Raw genomic sequence first — 20,787 nt, 5'->3', positions numbered from 1 at the left:
AAAAATTTTCTTTTTTTGTACTATTTATTAAAAACATAAGGTTTTTATAGATTGTTATGTGTATATGTTTTTTAAATTAAATTTGTCAAAAAAAAAAAAAAAAAAAATATGAAAAAATAAAATAAAAAGGAATTTTTATAATATCATTGATAATTATTCTTTTTTTAACATTAAAGTATTTATATTTAAAGATAAAAGAGAAATTATTAGCTCATATAATGATACACATAATAACTATTAATTATATTTGTTTTCTATAGATTAAAGAATTAGTAGTAAAAACTGAGAAATAATCATAATAAAAAAGCATATTAAAAAAATATTACATTAAAAAAATTATAACTTTAAATGATATTTAAAAAAAAAGAAAAAAAAAAATATTTATATATAACATCATTAATATTTAACTAAAATTTATGAATTAAATAAAAAGTTTATGCACGGAATAAATAAATATACAAAATATAAAAAAAAGAAAAAATTACAACCATGGTGCCCATCCTTCATATATTTTAGATAAATAATTTGGTGACTTTGAAACATAAAAAACTTTTTGAAATAAATTACTTTTTCTTAAAAAATCTAAATTATCAGTTTTCCTTCTTTTTTTCATAAAATCATGTTGTGTATAATAAATAGAGGATATTAAACTTTTAGAGGATAACAAAATATCACAATCTTTTTCATTGTAATAAGTTTTCTGATTAAAAAAATGAACATCATTGTTATTTTCAAAATGTGTCATATAATAAAGCATATTTAACTCATTAAAATGTAACTTCTCCTTTTCTATTTCTTTATGTAATTTTTTAATATTTTGGAATTTTTCAAATGATATTATATTCATTTTTGTTTTTTGAATGAAGTAATTCTTTCTATTTCCCTTTTTAAATTCTTTTATTTTTTTCATTTTATGATTACTCTGGTATAAACTTTTTTGAAATGTTAATTGATTATCTTTTTCATTATAAGTAACACTATCATCAGAATTTTCCGAATAATCTAAGTCATTTTTATCATATAAAAACATTTTTGAATCATAAAAAGGTTTATAAAAATATAAATTTTTGTCTTTATATATATCAATTATATTTTTCTTATAATGTACATTTAAATCATAAAATCGGTATAATCCAGTTATTTTTTTGTATGCATATACAATATTAATTTTCTTTTTATTACTCATTTTTATATTGTGAAAAATGATCAAATATTTATAAAAATTGTTTATTTGTTTCATTATATTTTTCTTAAAATTATTTTTACTTAATAAATAAATTAAAAAATTAAAATAATTTAAGAGGTTTCTATTCTTGTAATGAGAGCTAGCATAATGTCTTATATTGCTTTTTATATTAATTTTATGAATGAATATAAAACTTCTTTTCCTTTTTTTTGATTTTTTCTTCATTTTTGCTCTTTTCAACTTATATAATGTATTGTATCTTTTTTGCTTAATTCCTAATTTTATATTTTGACTATGCACATTATTATTATTAGTATATATCTTCTTTTTTGTTTTATTATTTTCTTCTATGCATAATAGTAAATTTAAATAATATTTGTAATAATTATTTTGTAAAAAATATTGTATATATTTCATTATATATAAAATTTTAAAAGAAATATAATAAATATATGTGTTATCTTCTAAAGGAGAATTATATATATATGTATAAAAAAAATCATATTTTAATTTAAAGTTGCTATAATAGGTATAAAATATCTTTTCCTTTTCTTCAATTTTCAAGTCAGTATTCTTCAAGTACAAAAATATAAATAATGTAGAATAAATTATAATTAAATTTAATAAATTTGCATATTTTTTTTTAATCACATTATAAATCTTACTTATATTACTTATATGTTCATTAATAGCAATTAAATAATTTTTTATTTTTTCATATTCTTTCGTGTATAGGAAATTAATATCATGACTGTTATCATTTTTTGAATATTTTGTTGTTTCTTTAGGTAAATATTTATTATCACCTTTAGTTTTATTATCTTCATTTGATAAATAGTATAAGATATTGTTATTTTTTAAAATGTATAAATATTTACTAGTTTTAATTATTATTTTTCTTAAATAATTTCTTTTCACTTGAGGAAAAAAAAAGGTTTCTTGCAAGAAATACTTTATAGAATTATTTTTATGTGATATATATGTTTTCATAATTTTTTTTAAATTAATAGAAAAAGCATAAAACATAAAAGAAATGAAATATATATAAATGAAATGAGTCTTCGTATTTTTACTTATAATATTTTCTATTATTAAAAAATTATCATATAAAATGTTATTTATTTCTATTAATGATTCATTATTTATATTTTTATTATTAATTCTTAAACATTCTTTTATACAATCTTTTACGGTGTGAAATTTCTTTTTAATTATTTTATTTGTTAAATAATTTTGGTTATAAATTACAAATAATCTCTTTATGTACTTTTCAATTTTTAATAAATATAATTTATTTATTTCTTTTAATTGAAATATTTTAAGTAATTTACTTAAATAATATAGAGGTATTTTTTTTAAAAGATATTTTATATTATATTTAAAATCGAATTCTAAAACATTCTTGTTATTGCCACTTAAATCTTTATCATAAAAAAATTCATTATTGCCATTTGTCTTAATAAATGCATATGGATAATCATTTAATTGTCTATTTTCATTTATTCTACTTATTAAGGTATTTTTTATTTCTATCTTTGTTTCTTCATTTTCTTCATCAACTTTTTCTTTTTTAACTCCCTCTTTTCTTTTCTTTTCAACAAATTTGTAATTATTTATTAATTGGGAAATCTTATAAAATATCTGTTTTATATAGTCATTGGAAGAATTTACAATTTTTCTAAAATGATAGTAATATAATCTACTATTATTTATTAAATTAACAATTTTTCTTTTTAGATTATTATTATTATAATATATAGAATGAAAATAAGAAGGTATAATTTTCTTAAACTTATTTATGTTATTAATTATGAAACTATGATTCATATATATATTATTAAAACACTTGATCATAGAATTAATAAAAAATAATAAATCATTAATGCTTTGTACTGAGCGCTTTTTTTCTATATAATTATTAATACAACAATTACTTTTTAATAAATGATTAAACTGTAATATATGAAAGAAATTTCTATTTTTATGATTATAAAAAGGATAAAAAAAAAATTGAAAAAAATTATTTAAATAATAACTTTTATATTGATAAATAATAGATGATATTTTATTTAAATTATAAATAAAAGTAGAATTAGAGAAATTAAATAGGGATGCTTTCCAGAAAATGTCAGTTATTCTTATAGGTACTACTTCAGGATTGGCCAAATATAATCCCTTTTGAAAAGTTAAATTTAAATCAATATTTAAAATTTCATGATTAATATAATCATATAGGATATTATTTAAATGCCTGTCACCAATCTTTGCGATGAAATTTATACAACTATTAAAAATTAAAGATGATGTATATTTTTTTCTATTATTAAAATATTCTTTATTATCGTTACTTAACATATGTATATATAATTTAATACTATATGTTTCTTTCTCATAATATACTTTTAATTCATCATAGACTTCTCTTAATATTCTTTCTTTTTCTTTTTTGGTAATATTATTTATATTATTTACATTATTATTTTTCATCTCTACATATTTATTATTTTTTTCTATTTCATTTTTTTTATTTTCAAACTCTATTTTTTCTTTACTACAAATATTGCTATATCTCTCAACCAATTTTTTTTCCTCATACTTTTTTATCTTCTCAGTTAATTTTTCATTATAAATTTCATTAAATTTTTTCTTATTTTCATCATTAATTAAAGATAAAATAGATATTAAATTCTTATTCTTTTTTATTAAACCTATTGCATTAGATAAATATATTATGTCAGACGATTGTGCGGGAATATATTTGCTAAAATCAAAAAATATTTCCTCATTTTCTAAAATGGTATTTTCGAAATTTTTATTTACACGAAAAATATTATTATATAATAATTTATCATATAGAGAATTCTTATTAAATTTTTTTTTATTTATTAAATGAAATGTAAAATCAAAAATATCGGATATATATTTATTTATCCTCAAGTCCTCCCCACTTTTAGTTATATATGAATTTATATTGCCATTTTGAAAAATAATTGTTATAATTTTCATAGGATTATTTATTTTAATTGTATATACCTCGTTTCTAAAATTAACTATTTTATTATATGATATCATGTCATATGATATTTTTTCTTCTAAATGTAAATTAATAAACTCCGAGTTTTTTGAGGAAGATTTGTATTCTATAAAATCACTAAAGAAACAATTTTTTAAGTCAACAATTTTATTATTTTCAATAATTTTATACAAAAAATTATTAAAATTATATAAAAATTCTTTTAATGCTTCAAAATATTTTATATTAAATCCAGGCATATCTCCATTTTGCGTTATAAAAATATGTTTTTTTATATTAACTTCTATATCTTTAGTTAGTTTAATTTTTTTATTAATATATAAATAACAATAGAAATCTATGAACAGTATATATATTTTTCTTAATTCTTCTTCAATCAAATTTTTTATGTAAAAATCTAGGTTACTAATATTTGAAAACTCAGACATTAAATGCATATGAGAAAAAAAATATTTAAGATATGTACTATTGTTTTCACATTCATTATTCAAATAAAGAACTAACTCGTTAAGGAAAATTAAAAGGAATAAAAATTTGCTTTTCCAAAAATTTTCTAATTCATATTTTACAGTTTCCTCATTTTCTGATAAATCTTTTTCTCTAAGTCTTGATTTAACAGAATCCTTTGTTTCTTCAAAATTCAAGCAATAAGAGAATCGAACATTTTTTAAATAAATATTCGTTAAATGCTTCACATAAGACAATAATATTTGAAAAATCCTAGAAAAAATTAATTCAAATGAATTTAATAAGCTTGTTAAACTATTGTTAAAATCTAAATAAAATAAAAAATTTGAATCTTTTATCTTATTAAAAAATTGAACAATTGTGATATTGTTACGTATAATAAAATCATCACATAATAAGTTATTCACTTTTTCATTTTCTTCTGCATATGAATCAGTATAAATTTCATGAAATTTATTTTCTTCTTTTTCATTGTCACTGTAAAGAATGAAATTTGCTGTATGTTCTTTCGTATTTTCACACTCATTTATTATTCTCTCTTGCTCAGTTTTTATTTCATTTTTTGAATCATAACTATGAAGAGCAATTTTTTTTTCATATAAACTATTCGTTAAATAAAATTCATCATTATGCATATTATTCCCTTTTTGGTAATTCTTACTTTTATTAAGATTATTCTGTTTGTAACAAAGTAAAGAAAAAAAATTTTTATTAAAATTTTTTACATATTGATCATATATAAACATTTTATAAAAAGCAGTTATATGAACAGTAATGATTTCAGGTATTTTTTTGTATAAATGAAGAAACAAAAAAAAGATAATTCTCTTTAAATTTAAATCTTCATTTTTTTCAAAAAGGTAATTTAATATGTTTCTATAAATTAACGCATACATATATATAGGAATTTTTATAATAAAGTCGTAAATACATATATCAAAATCTGCTGGAGAATTATTTATAAAATTATCTTGTGTTTCATTTGTTTTTATCTCATTTTTTTCATCATTTTGATTATTTTTATCTATCAAATTATAATCGCAAGTAAGATTATTGTTATATCCATGGTCTATGCATGTTACTTCTTTTTCTTCACAAATTTTTGGTATACTTTTATTTTTTAACTTCAGTTTATTGACTTCTTCAAATAACATTTCACCTTTTCTTGTTTTAATATTTCTTAATAACATTTTTTTTAGAATTTCTTTTTCATTATAAAAAATAAACAAGTTTTTAAAGAAAAACAATAATTTATTTTTTAATTTAAAATTATTTTTTATATAGATGGAATTATCATTATTTTTTTGATTTACATTATAATTAAATGAATAATCAAAAGAATTTGTCATAGAATTAATTGAATTATATAAAAATAATGTTTTAGTATATTGTAAAAATAATAAATGATTTAAAATTATATCAGTATATGAACTATTATCCTTTTTTTTATCATATAAATACGATTTTATGTAATTCCAATCATAAAATTTTTGTTTGGAATTACTAAATTTTATAATTAACTTTCTAATTTTTTTTAATTCTACTACATAATAGATGTCTATATATCCATTGCACTTCTTATGTGATTCTCCTTTTTTTTTAGCTACATATAATTCATAATATAATTTTAATAAAAATAAATTATTTTTGTATCTATTATTCCAATAAGAATAATGAATATTTGTTTTTTTTTTTTTAATTTCATTGATTATTAAATATTCTTCGTTCGTATACTCATAATATAAATGTTTAAAAAAATTATCTTCATAATTATTAGATAAAAATGTATTACTATACTTTTCATTTTCTATATTATTTATATATTCAGTATGTTCATTAATATTGCTATTTTTACAATAGTTTCCTTTATTTAGTGAAAAGTAAATAAAATTTAAATAATTTTCATTCATTTTAGAATAATCAATATCTACTTCATTACCTAGTATATATTCATTTTCATATTTTAAAATAGGTTTGTTTAAAAAAGATCTTTCTTTTACATAAATATGACGAAATAACAATTTATTTAGTTCTTCATAATTTTTTAATCTATCTTTTACTGATAATTTATCTGCGTATTTATTACTAATAATTGAAAAAAATATATTATTATTTTCTATATAATTTTTATATTTGTAATTATTTTTTAATAATAAATAAATAGAAAAAAAACTATTTTTTTTATTACAATAATTTAATATTTTATTTATCAAAAAAAAAATTAAAATGTCTTTTCTATTTCTATAAGAGCAATATTTATATATACTATGATTAGCAAAATTTTCTTTCAAATCATTTGTGTTAAATATATTTACATTATTTGTGTGATTGAATTTACTCTTTTTTATTAATTTATTTATTTTACTATTATTATTAATATAACCAGAGAATAATTTTTTTCTGATATAAAAATCATAACAATAAAAAGAGTTTTCCTTTAAATATTTATTAAAGTTATAAAATAGAAATTTAGCTTTTTCTAGTTTTTCATCATTCTCATAAATTAATTTATTTTTTCTAATATTCTTAATAATAAATAGAGCATCTTTTTTTAAGATATCATTATAAATATAATTTCTTTTTAATTTTAAATTATATATATTTGTATTAACACTATAGTTAATATCGTAATCACTACCAATGTCATTATTTTTATGATATTTCTCATAACTGTCTGAGGATTGTTCTCTTCTTTTAATGTCATCATAATTATAAAAGGAATTTTCTTTATCATATTTTGAATTATAAATTATAGATAAATTATGATCATAATAATTTATAATGAGATTTAAAAAGTCATTTTTTTTATCTACATGATTTGAATACAAATATATATTTTGATTTAAATTTTCACATAAATTTCTTAATTTCCATTTATTATCACAAAATGAAATATTCATAAAATATAAATTTATTAAATCATCATATGAATTTAAATCATAAATAAAATTTTTTTCATTATTTTTTTCTTCCAAATCATACAAAGTGTTTTCAATAAACATCCTACAAAAATAAAAATCCTTATTTTTTAAAAAATACATACTTAATAAATATTTTTTTATATGCGTACTTAATATATTTTTGTTTATACTAGTCAAATTTTTTAAAAAATTATAAATGTGCAATGGGTTACTTGAATATATGCAACTCTGCATATATATATAAATTACACTTTTAAAAAAATACGTATTACACAGTATTAAATTACCATAATATTTCGATATATCATCTTTGTTATTTTTATTATTATCTTCTTTATTTATAAAACATAGACAGCTAGAAATTAAAGTTAATACTTTTTTATTATTTTCAAAATAATATACTATATTAATAAAATTGTTATTTATAAAATCAATATATAAATTTATTATTTTATTTATATCTAATAAGCAAAAAGGAAAATGAGAAATTAAAGTGTGGCAAATATCTTCATTTATATCATTATCACTTTTATTAGAATAGTGAATGTTATCCCTGTCATAATTTTTAATATATTTGTTATCATCACTTTTATTTAGGAAATTATTATTAATGTTATTATCTTTAGTATTAACATTGCTATAATTTTTATTTTTATCACTTTTATTTGTCTTATTAAAATAACGCATGAATATATTCCTTCTTTTATTATAATCATAATTTTTATAGTTTTCTTGAAATATCTGGCTCAAAAAAAATTTCATTTTATTGTAAAAATCGAACAAGGAATAAATATAGAAGGATTCCTTTGAATAAATAGATATAAAAGTTAAAATATTATTGATATACATTATATGTATAAAATTATCTATTATTTTATAAAAATCATCATTATATTCTTTTGTATATTTGTAATTGACAGTTATGTTTAAGTTTACTTCTCTCTGGGATATTTGATTTGTTAAGTTTTCTATTAAATCATTGAGTATTTGATCAAATATTGAAAAAATATATGATGTATTAAAATATAAAAAATTATCATTAGATATAATGTTTTTAAAAATTGTTAATTTTTTCCAGCAGCTGTAAATATTTATGTGATTTAAATAAAAAGTATAAAGATTAATAGAAAAATATTTATCTAAATAATTTTTTTTATATGCTTCTAATTTATTATGTAAAAACAAACTGATATTTGAATTGTTGGAAAAACCATTTCCATCATGAATAATAGTTATTAATTTATTAGTAATCTTTAACTGATATGCATCCATTATATATATTAAATCAATCATATGTTGGGCATTCTTTAGTAAGCATTTATATTTTTTTAAATAATTATAATTTTTTAATTTACTCAAAAACATGTCAAACATATTTGCCAACATAAGAAATGATTCTTTTTTATTTTTTGATTTATATTTTAAGCAATTTAAGATTAAACAATATCCAACAAATAATAAATTAATGTTATAAACATCATAATTAACTAAATCTTTATTTTTTATATTTTTTTCTTCTTTTTTTGTTTCTTTTTGTTTTATAATACAATCAATTATCCATTTCAGCTTTGTTTCATCATTATATGAAATACAGTCACTTTCTTCATAATTTGTTTCATTCTTATATATATTATTTAGTGATCGCTTTAACTTTTTATAATTTTTAAATAAATTTAAACTGTCAAATTCTTTAATGAAATATTTTAGTTCATTAAAAAAATTGTTTTTCTTTTTATTTCTGTTTTCTAGGGATGTGTAGGTTTCTGAAAATTTTTTATTTAAAATATCTTCTATGTTAATTTTAAAATAAGAAAGACAATTTTTATAAAATTTTGTTACTTTATGCGCATGAATAGATGATTTGGAAAGCAAACAATTAAAAATATACGAGTTCTTTTCTAATATAAAATAAACAAAAAAGTCATTAACATTTAAATTATATTTTTCTATACTTTTAAAATCTTTATTTAATATATCTGTTTTTAGTAATGTTAAAATAAACAAATGAATTTTATTTTTCTTATAATTGTTTTCTATATATATTTTTTCGTTATTATCTTTAATTACTTCGTAAAAATTATCCTGTAATATAAAACACTTTAATTCATCAAAAATATTATTAATTATATTAATTAAAAAATAACTTCTTAAATTTTGTATATTCATATTAATATCCTTCTTGTTTTTATTTTTTTTTTCCATATTAATTTTATCTGTACCCATAATACTGCTATAGGAATCGTTATTAGTATTATTATTTTTATCAATGCTATTATAATTTTTATTATCACTTTTATTTATTTTGACATCGGTTTCATTAATGTAATTGTAATTTACAGTATTCTCATTTTCTTTCCTATGCTCACTACTTGTATATTTCGATTCTTTTTTATTTATATTTTGTTTCTGATACACTTGAAAATTATTGAAATCCTTATTTTTTACAACATATCCTGAGTTATTTTGAATTTCTGATATAAAATTACAATGAATATATGTATCTTTGTTAATTTTTGTTTGTCCTCCTAAAAATTTTTCTTTGTGTAATAAGAAAAAAGGAAATTTAAAAAATTCTTTTAAAAATGAAAAGTATAAACTTCTATCAAAGTTTTGAAAAAAAATATAGAGAAAAAATAGATTTTTACATGATTTATAAAATAAATATAAATCAACAAAGAAGTTTATGAAAAAATTATTGAAATCATTTAAGTTAAAAAACATACTTAAGAAATAAAAAACTATTTCATCATTTTTTATATTATCCTCCATTTTTAAAAAGCAGTTTTTTTCCTTGTAAATTTTTCTCAATATATTTAAAAACAATAAATAAAATTTCATTAAATTATTGCAATTATAATAATACAATAGGTTATTTAAATATGTCTTATCATACTGAAAATAATCAGAAATGTTTTTCGTTATTTCATAAAAAATATAAATGTTATATATTATTATTGGTAATATAGGATGCTCTTTTTTACAAGAATTTACAATTAAAAAAAAATAATCTAAATTGTTCTTATAAAACTTATAAAAATATATGTTATAATCTTCTTTAAATAAGGAATTATTAAAGAAAGTGGCATCGATCTTATTTTTATTATATTCTAAATAATAGAACAAAAATGGAGAATACTTTAAGGTTTTTAATACATTAGAAATATAATAATTTATGAATATAATTTCACTGAAGATATATGCTTTTATTTCCTGTACTTTTAATTTTCTTACTATATAGGTATATATGTAAAATAATCTATTTTTTATGTAATTATCGTTAAAAAATTTTTTAAAAGGTAGTATAATATTAATAAAATAAAACTTTAAGAAATTTTTATTTGTACTATTTATTTTCTTAAAATTACTTATAACAATTTCAATTAATTTTTTTTTATCCTTCATTTTATAAATACATGAAATGAGAATTTCAGAAAAATCCTTTAATAGAGCTTTACAAATTTTTAAATAATCAGCATTATCTTCATTTTTAAATCTATTTAAATCTTTATAATCTACTATTTGTTTCCTATTTTCTTTTATACATTCTTTTTCATTATTCGATTTTTCTTTATTAGGAATACTGTTATATATATCCTTTGTTTTTTCCTTTTCTTCCTTTTCTATATCATAATCATTTATTTTTTCTAGATGCACATTTTTATCAATTGCTCTTTCTAATAAGTTTAACATGTATGCATTCATTTCGTGATTTCTTATATGTTTGCTGTAAATTAATGAGCATTTTATATTTTCATTAATGAAATATTGTAACAAAGTATTTCCTTCTATTATTTGTTTTTCAGAAAATAGTGATGTATCAAAAATTAAAAGGTTATTTATCAACAATACATATATATTAATATATTCATTAATTAATTTTTTAAATGAAAGAAAAATAGGAAAATTAAAATTCCATATTCTAATTAGATGGCATAAATAATTATTCAAATAATTCAGAGATAAAAATAAAAATTCTACATTATGTATATCATTCTTTAAAAGTTGAATCAAAAAAAGTTTTATACAAATAATATAAAAAAATAATAAAAGAAATAATTCTTGAACATTATCATAATTTCTGTCTAATTTTTCTAAAACACAATTAACTGCTTTGGAATAGACTTCAAAAGTCAATAATTTTTCGTTGTTAAAAATTCCATGTAATTTGTTTATGAAAAAAAAGAATAATTGTGAATTTAAAACAAATTTACAAAATAAACTAATAAATTTTTCTATATTTTTTATTATAAACCATGGATAATATTTAGATACAAGTATAAAAACATCTAAAATAACAAAAGTTAAATAATTAACACATACTAAATTTTCCAAAATTAGTAATAATCCATCACATATTGCTATAAATAAAAATCTTAATTTTTCATACATGATATTTTTATCAATATTTGCTTCTATAAAACTGCTTAAAATAATAGAATTTTTATATTTCGTTTTATTCTTATTTATGTTTCTAAAAACTACTTTCCCATTAATTATATTTAATAATTCATTTTTACCAATATTTAATAAGTTTATATAAAAACTTATAACAATATTAATTACTTTATTTGTACACATAAAATAACCGTCCATTTTATATCTATCAGATATATATAAATATAATTTATCTAATTCAAAAATATTCATTTCTTCTATTAATAATTTAGTTTTTACATTATATTTTTCTAAAAATGTATAAATTATATATAATGTTATAACCATAAAAATACACATATTTTCTATATTATTATAATCACTACAGCATAGTAATACCATAAAAGGAAGCAATTCTTCATTTTTTATTTTTATTTTTAAAAAATCTAGAAAAATTTCCTTTTTCCCTCTCCTTACACTATTTAAATAATTTTCTATTATGAAATTTTCATTTTGGTAATTTTCTAAAATAATGAATTCTTTATTTAAAATTATTTTGTTATAAGAGAATATGTCATTTTTTAATATATACAGGATTGTTTCACTTATTAATTTTAATCTTTCATTTAATGATAAAAACGTTTTTCTCTTATTTCTTTCTAATGCTCTTAAAGAATCATCATCAATGGGGGAATGCGTTATGTAATAACTGAAATAAAAATAACAGATAATATTTTTTACATAAAATATATTCTCCGCATTTTTTTTTAAAATATTTTCAATATTACTTAATATTTTTGTTAAATTTTGTGAAATACCACTAGATTGCTTATTTACATTTTTCATAGTAAATATGAATACAAAATAAAGTAAATACGAAAAGTTACAAATATATTTATGTATAAATTAAAAATTAAATAATAAATATAATAATGTATTATTTTTGAAATATAGTCATTTCTCATTTTTAACTTTAAATACATATATACATACATATATATATATATTTTTTTATAACAAATAGGAAATAACTCTTTTTTCAAATATGATCAGATAAAATACTAGAATGAAAATTATCGTTTAAATTTTTTTTCTTTAATTTTTTTGTAAAATTATGATGAATTAAAAAAAAAAAAAAATAAATAATGAATTCTATATATAGTAGCGTCACGTTATATTTCATTAATAAATTTTAAAATACTATTTAAAGAGAAAATTAATAAAATAGTAAAAAAAATAAAAAATGAAACATAACATGAATAACTCTATAATTAAAATAAAATTATACTATTTCTTTTTCTAAGGTATATATATATATTTTAGTACTACTAAAAAATAATATATGTTTTCTTCAAAGAAAATTATCATAAAAACATAAAAAAAACAAAAATATTTTTACTATAAGGCAATTTAATTTCTAGTACTTTTAAAATTTGCTTTTTTACCTCCTTTTTAAATTTATAAGGTTTTTAATATTAATAATAACAAATTATATATATATATAATATAATTTATTAAAATTCAAAGCCAATTTCATAAAAAAAATTGTTTTTTAAAAAAATATGTTATTCATAAGGTGCTTTATTTTTTTTTTTTTCTTTTTTGTACCAAAAAATATTATTGTAGTTTTATTAGTATCTTCATAAATTTGTAAATTTTTTTATAGATATAAATGTGCATACTTCAGAAAAAAAAAAATATATATATATCTATATAATACACATATGATTATGAATGTAATACATTAATAAACATTAAAAATAAAAAAAAAAAGGAAAAAATATTTTTTTTTTAATATTTTTTTCCTTATGGTATTATTTTACAAGAAGTTTTTTTTTATTTTAAATGGGAAACCCATAGTACTACTTAGATAAATTGTTTTCAAATTTCTAAAATTAAAATGAAAAAATTCTAAATTATCTAAAAACTCAAACAAATAGCAAACATTTTCTCTTATTTCATCATTTGACATATAAACATCACCAACATTTAAATTTAAAGTATTTAACTTATTTAACTTAAAAATGTAAGTATTTTGAAATTTAAATAATTTTATATGTTTTTCTAATAAAATTTCACTGACCAGAGTCCCACATTTTTCATTAGGCATTAATCCTTTCCTTCCTATTTCTTTACCAACATGTGTTAATTTATGTATAACATCATTTGTAGATAATAAAAAATTATTGTTTTTTTTTTTTAATCTTATTTCTTTTTCTTTTATTTTATTTATTACGTCGTCTTCACCAACAACATCAGCTCCTATAAATATTTTTAAGTATATTAAGAAAAAAAAAAGTGATCAGGAATAATAATATGAAATATGTAATTTTTTGATAAAAAATTTATAAAATATATTTTATCATATATATATATATTTTTGTAATCATAAAATCTCTTTTGTATATATATATACTCAAAAAACAATAAAAATAATTCCTTATTCTTTATTTTCTGCTCATCAAAACTTTTGTTATATAATAATACACAACTTTGTAATATTGAAATATTGATAAAATTTTTTTATAAATATAGATATTTTTTATTCATAATAATTTCATTTTATTTTTGTTTTTTTATTAAAAAATTTCATATGCAATTTAATGTACTAGTTACCTGATTCACGAGCAATTTTATGCATATTCCTATTGGTTATTACATAAATTTTTTTTTCTCTGTTTTTCTTTAAATTATGAGGAAATGTTATAAATGTTTTTATATTATCATTTTTATTCATTTTTGATCTTTTCTGACTAAAAGATAAATATATATCTATGCTTTCTACAAATTTATGTACAGCTAAAATTTTTATTTTTTCTAAAGCATCAATAATTTCATATTCCTTATTTCTTCTTGGTAATATATCTAAATGATCTTTATACTTTTTTAATATTTTTTTTTCTTTTTTTTTCAATTTTACTTTTTTAATTACATTAGGGTTATCTTCGCTACTGGAAATACTAGTAGGTGATACATTTTTCATTTGTGAAATGTTTTTTTTTTTTGACACTTTTCTAATGTTATTATTAAAATTATATTTTTTTAGTGCTTCATTATAATATATATTCTTTATTAAAAAGGATTCACTCATAAAATTAAAAGCAATTGTATAAATAAAAAGAAATTCTATAATTATTTTATAACCATTTTTTTTAGTCATTCTTTAGTGTAATTCTTACTTCTAAAAAGACTAAATTTGACAATATTTAAAATTTTTCTATAAAATATTGGGGAAAAAAAAAAAAATTAATTAAACAATATTAATAATGATTATTATCATTATTTATGTTATATTTTATATTATATTATATTATTAAATGCTTAAACACTTTAGATATAGAAATAACATCATACAATCACGATATATTTAATAAATATGCTGATATATTATTCTCTATATATTTTTTTTTTTTTTTACTTTTCTACTATAAACAAAAACTTTAAGAAAACTTCAATAAAGTTTTAATTTAATATTCTTCATTTGAGTTTTTTTCTATTATGTTATTAAATGAAAACATAAAAAGTTCTTTTCATTTTTGATTTTGTTCAGATTCCTTTCTCATTTTTTAAATTAATTACATATTTGAAGAGAAATAAAAAAAAAAAAATTCATTAAAAATAAGTTTTATTCTGCTTTTGTCTTTTCTTTAATTTTAATTTATATATTAAAATTTGCTTCAGAAGAAACAAAAAAATAGATTATCACTGACTAAAATATATGTATTTTTTATAAGAAGATACATTCAAATTACTTTTACTCTTTAACGATATATTTTTAAGTAATAACAAAAATTAAAAAAAAATTATAAAAATTAAAAAAATATTTTTAAAAGTTACAAAACTTGAAAAAAAAAAAAATTTAATATTATTTTTAAATAAATGAAAAAAAAGTTATGTATTTTTTTTTTACAATAAATGCATTTTATATATACTATTGAAGTTTAAGTGAAATTTTTTATTTTATTCTATATATTAAAAGTTATTTTTTTAAATTAGAAATATGACACTGTAAATAATTTAAGAATAAAAAATTATTTTATTAATAAACTATTTATCTTTTTATTTTTATTTTCTTCTTTTATAATAAACTGAAGGGAGAATACTGTTGCAAAAAAATTCATTCATATATATATACAAATATAAGATTTTAAAAAATATTATCCATTTTATTATGAGTTTATTTATTTTTTTTTTTTTAGCATTTATAAGAATTTATTACCTTGATATAATATTATTATTATTTATTATTTTTTTTTTTTAATATTTGTCATAAATTTCACTTACAAATATTAAAATACCTTAGCAATAGAAGTAGAAAAAGAAGTAATATTATTATAGTAATAAGTTTAATTGTAAAAGGAACATTGTTGAAAAATAAAGTTAATTATATTAATAATTTGATTAACAATAACTTTTTGTTATAAAAAAGGGGAATATAATTAAAATTAATATTAAAAATTATGAGAAGATATATCAAAAACTAAGCATTTTTATTTCGTATGGATTTTAAAAATTAAAAAACTAAAAATTTTAATAGATAAAATTAATAAAAATTAAATAATAAATATAAACAATAAAGAAAATATAATATTTTGTTTTTATAATATATATAATGATAATATAACAACTAAAAAGTGGAATTACACATGATAAAAGATAACTCTATTCTCACTCATAACTTGAAGAAATAAAAGTTTTATCATTGAAATATAAAAAAATAAAAAATAAAAATAATAAAACAAAAGAAATTGAAAATTGTATTATGTAAAAAAGTTCAATTTTAAAAATATTTTCCGAAAAGATATTATCATTTAATAAAAAAAAAAAAAAATATGATTTTGAATATTTATATTATATTATATTTTTTTTTTTTTTCATATTTTGTTTTATGTAGAAAATGATAATAAATTGCTGTATACCAAATCCTTATTTTATGATACGACCTTGTAATTTGCTTAGCACTAACATAAGAAATATTAGTTTTCATAATAATAGAAATATTATATATGTTACTAAAAATATAAACTGCATTAATTTGAAAAAAAAAGACTTTTTATTTATAAATAGATGCATAAGGTACAATAATAATACAAAGTTTTTAAAAAAAGAGAATATATCAAAAATAGAAAATACAAAAAATGGATATAGTAAACTAACATATAAATGGAAAGCAAGATTGTTCAGTGGTACAGATGAAAAGAATTCGAGTAAAATAAGGAATATTTTTAAGGAAAAATTCGAAAAAAAAATAGGTAGAAACTTAGACGGTATTTCCTTAAAAGATATATTTAAAATATTAAAAAAGGAAAGAAAATACTTAGCACTTGCAATGGGATGTTTATTAATATCCTCGTTAGGTCAAATGATTTTCCCAATGTGTATAAGTAAAATAATAAATTTATATGGAGGTAAGGAAGAATCATTAAAATATTTATTGAATGAAGTTTATAAAACAGTATTTTTGATTTTGGGTATTTCTACATTTAGTTTTTTCCGAATATATTTGATTGAAACATCTATTGAAAAAATAACTAGAAGATTAAGAAAAAGCTTATTTGAGAAAATCCTAAATCAAAATCTTGCTTTTTTTGATAAGCAAAAAACAGGAGAATTAATAAATAGATTATCAAATGATATTGAAATATCATCAAAAATATTAATTCATTTATCATTTGGTATAAGAAATTTTATAGCAGCTCTAATTGGAGGTGTATGTGCTTTACACATTTCTCCAAGCAAGCTATTTAATTCTTTTTTATTACCTGTTTCTGCATGTTTATTAATAGGAACTTCATATGGAAAATATGTTAAGAAAATTAGTATAAAAAAGCAAGAAAAATTAAGTAACTGTGTGGATTTTGCTTCGGAAAAAATATATAATATAGGTAATGTAAGATTATTGAATGGAGAATCTTTTGAAAAAAAAGAATTTACAAAATACTTAGATGAAGTATATAAAATTGGTAGAAAATATTCTTTAGTAAAAGCAGGAAGTCATTTTTTATTCTTTAGTATAATTTCTCTCTTTTTATTACATTTAATTTATTATGGAAATTATTTAATAGTTAATAAATTCATAAATACAGGAGATTTATTTTCATTGATTATGTATTCTTTATTCTGTGGTAGTGGAATACAAGGAATCATGCAGGCAATCGGTGATTTACAGAAATGCATTGGTTCATGTTCAAAAGTTTTGCAAATAATAAATTTACCCAAAAGTGAATTTAATGAATACTGGTTTAATGATTCAATTCAATTTTTGAAAAAAAATAATTATTCTATAAAGTTTGATAATGTATCTTTTTCATATGATAATAATAATGAGGATAAAGAAAAGAAAAATTATGCTTTAAAAAATGTCTCTTTTTATTTACCACATAATAAATCAGTTGCAATCGTAGGGAAGAGTGGTAGTGGAAAGACTACCATTTTAAATTTACTTTCGAAAAAAAATATTGTGAATGAAGGTAATATATGTTTTGGTGATTTTAACATTAATAAAATTAATTCATCAGCACTTAGATCTATTTTAGGTATCGTTACTCAAGATCCCTTTTTATTTAATATATCTGTAAAATCCAATTTACTATATCCATATAAAGCACATCAAGAAATGCTAAAAGAACAAGTTGAGTTAATTAAAGAAAAAGATATATGTATAAATAAAAATTTTGATGAAAAAAGTAAAGATTTAAAAGAAATATATACATATTTATCAAAAGAAATACAAAATACCCAAGAAAATATAAATAACATAACATCAGATAAATTAAAAAAAATATATAAAGATTTTCATATTCATGATTTTCTAAACCAGTATTCTAATTATGATAATATTAATGTTGGGATAAATGGATCATTTTTATCAGGGGGACAAAAGCAAAGAGTATATATTGCGCAAAAGTTATTCAAAAATAATAAAATATTAATATTAGATGAACCAACATCTTCTCTAGATAAATTATCGGAGAAATTTATAAATGAAGCATTATATAAATATATGAAAGAAAAAACTACTATTATATTTACACACAGATTAGCTTTATTAAAATTTGTTGACTATATTGGTGTATTAAATGATGGAATTATGGTTCAATTTGATTTAAGGAATAAGGTACTTCAAGATCCATGTGATATTTTAAAACAGATACTAAATCAAAATACTTATTAATAATTTATATGTATACATTCTTTTTCATATATTTATTTTTATAAATTCATTTAAGAAAACTTATAAGCAAATAATAGTTTTTTTTTTTTTTTTTTTTCATACAAACAATAAATGTTTATTCTTATAAATTAAATTTTCTTTATAAATATGTATTGTTTTTTGACAGTTTAATTTTCATTTTTAATTATACATTAATATTTCCTTTATTTTATAAGTGTATGAAATTTTTACAATTATTTAAATATGTTATTTTTTCTTTTTTTTTTAATTATTAAGATTTTCTAATTAATTATAGATTTTTAATTTTGTTTTTTTCTTAATAAAATTCATAATTGTTTACAAAAATATATTTATTTTGTTTTGTTTTATCTTATTTTTTTATTAATGATATTTTTAATTGAATTGATTTTTCTTTTTTTAATAATACGACGTAGTATTTTGCATATTTTTTTAATTTTTTTTTTTTTTTTTGCATAAAAATAATGAAGATGTAATTATATCTTAAAATTTTTTTTCGAGTTTTTCCTTATCTTTTAAATACATTTACCTTTTCAAGAGAACTCTTTTCTTTTTTTTATACTATTTCAAAATTATATTCTTTTGATTTCATTCTAATTTAACTTCTTAATTTATATGATACTTATTTAAATTTTTTCTATTTTTTTAAATATTATAATTTCTTTGTAGTTCCTTTTTTATTATTTACGTTTTAATCTTTGTTTTACACATTTTTCTTGTTACTTTTTTTATCTTTTTAGAATTTATTTTTATAATATAGATATATATTAATATTCTTTTTAACATTAAATTTTTAAAAATTCCATGTAGCATATTAATAGAAGATTAAACAAATATATGAAAATGATGAACAATAAGGAATAAAAACAAATATTTTTTAAAAAAAGTATGTACTAATATAATAATTTTGTTTTCAAGATTACATTTTGTTTGACTTTCAATACTTTTTAAAAAAAAAAAAAAGAAAAAGTTGAAGTATAATGAAAAAATTAATCTTTTGTATAAAAAAGAAAAAAATAGAATAGGATAAACAATGATGAAAAATGGTAAAAGATTTTATTTTTCATTACCTTGCTCAAGAGAATTGAAAAATATAGTAAAATTGCAGTTGTTAGAAAAAGAGAATAAAGATAAAATTATCAACATATGGAAGGATAAGTATAAAGATAACAAAAATATAATCGCAGATTATATACATACAGAAAAATATGAATTAATAAAAAAAAATTGCAAAAATAATTCACATTTTATTATTCCACATAAAAATAAAAATGGATATATAAATTTTTATTTGCAATTTATTGATTATAAATTAATATTTGTTACCCCGCTTCATGATTATAATAAATTTAGAACTAATTCAATACCATATGTAACATTAAATTTTTTTGATGAATTAAAAAATAAAGAAATTGTGTTAACAAAATTAAATATTATAAATAATGTTGTAAACAAAGATCAAGCTTATAAATTTTATAATTATATTTTATCCTTTTATTCTGACTTTAATTATTTTCAATATGTACATAAATTTAATAATGATAGCAGAAATTTTAGTTATGATATCTTTTTTAATAAATTCAAACATTTATTTTAAATTCTTTAAAATCTT

The 20,787-nt window shown here is 17.0% G+C and overlaps 4 protein-coding genes across 4 annotated transcripts; 2 read left to right on the top strand and 2 right to left on the bottom strand.

The window, feature by feature from the left end:
* Nucleotides 1-481: 481 nt before the first annotated feature.
* PRELSG_1102500 (hypothetical protein) lies at nt 482-12,829 on the bottom strand (the record flags this gene model as incomplete). Its single annotated transcript, XM_028677275.1, has 1 exon — nt 482-12,829. One exon carries the CDS (start codon nt 12,827-12,829, stop codon nt 482-484), a length of 12,348 nt encoding a protein of 4,115 aa, XP_028533681.1.
* A 973-nt stretch (nt 12,830-13,802) lies between these two features.
* RPL1 (50S ribosomal protein L1, apicoplast, putative) lies at nt 13,803-15,143 on the bottom strand (the record flags this gene model as incomplete). Its single annotated transcript, XM_028677274.1, has 2 exons — nt 13,803-14,245; nt 14,600-15,143. The coding sequence occupies 2 exons, from the start codon at nt 15,141-15,143 to the stop codon at nt 13,803-13,805; spliced, it is 987 nt and encodes a 328-aa protein (XP_028533680.1).
* Nucleotides 15,144-16,880: 1,737 nt separating this feature from the next.
* On the top strand, nt 16,881-19,157 carry ABCB7 (ABC transporter B family member 7, putative; the record flags this gene model as incomplete). Its single annotated transcript, XM_028677273.1, has 1 exon — nt 16,881-19,157. The coding sequence occupies one exon, from the start codon at nt 16,881-16,883 to the stop codon at nt 19,155-19,157; it is 2,277 nt and encodes a 758-aa protein (XP_028533679.1).
* A 1,054-nt stretch (nt 19,158-20,211) lies between these two features.
* Nucleotides 20,212-20,772, top strand: ATP11 (ATP synthase mitochondrial F1 complex assembly factor 1, putative; the record flags this gene model as incomplete). Its single annotated transcript, XM_028677272.1, has 1 exon — nt 20,212-20,772. One exon carries the CDS (start codon nt 20,212-20,214, stop codon nt 20,770-20,772), a length of 561 nt encoding a protein of 186 aa, XP_028533678.1.
* Between the last annotated feature and the right edge of the window lie 15 nt (nt 20,773-20,787).

The sequence above is a fragment of the Plasmodium relictum genome (assembly GCF_900005765.1).
Source record: "Plasmodium relictum strain SGS1 genome assembly, chromosome: 11".
NCBI lineage: Eukaryota > Apicomplexa > Aconoidasida > Haemosporida > Plasmodiidae > Plasmodium > Plasmodium relictum.
The sequence above is the reverse complement of the archived record's forward strand: the minus strand, read 5'-3'. Positions and strand labels throughout refer to the sequence as shown.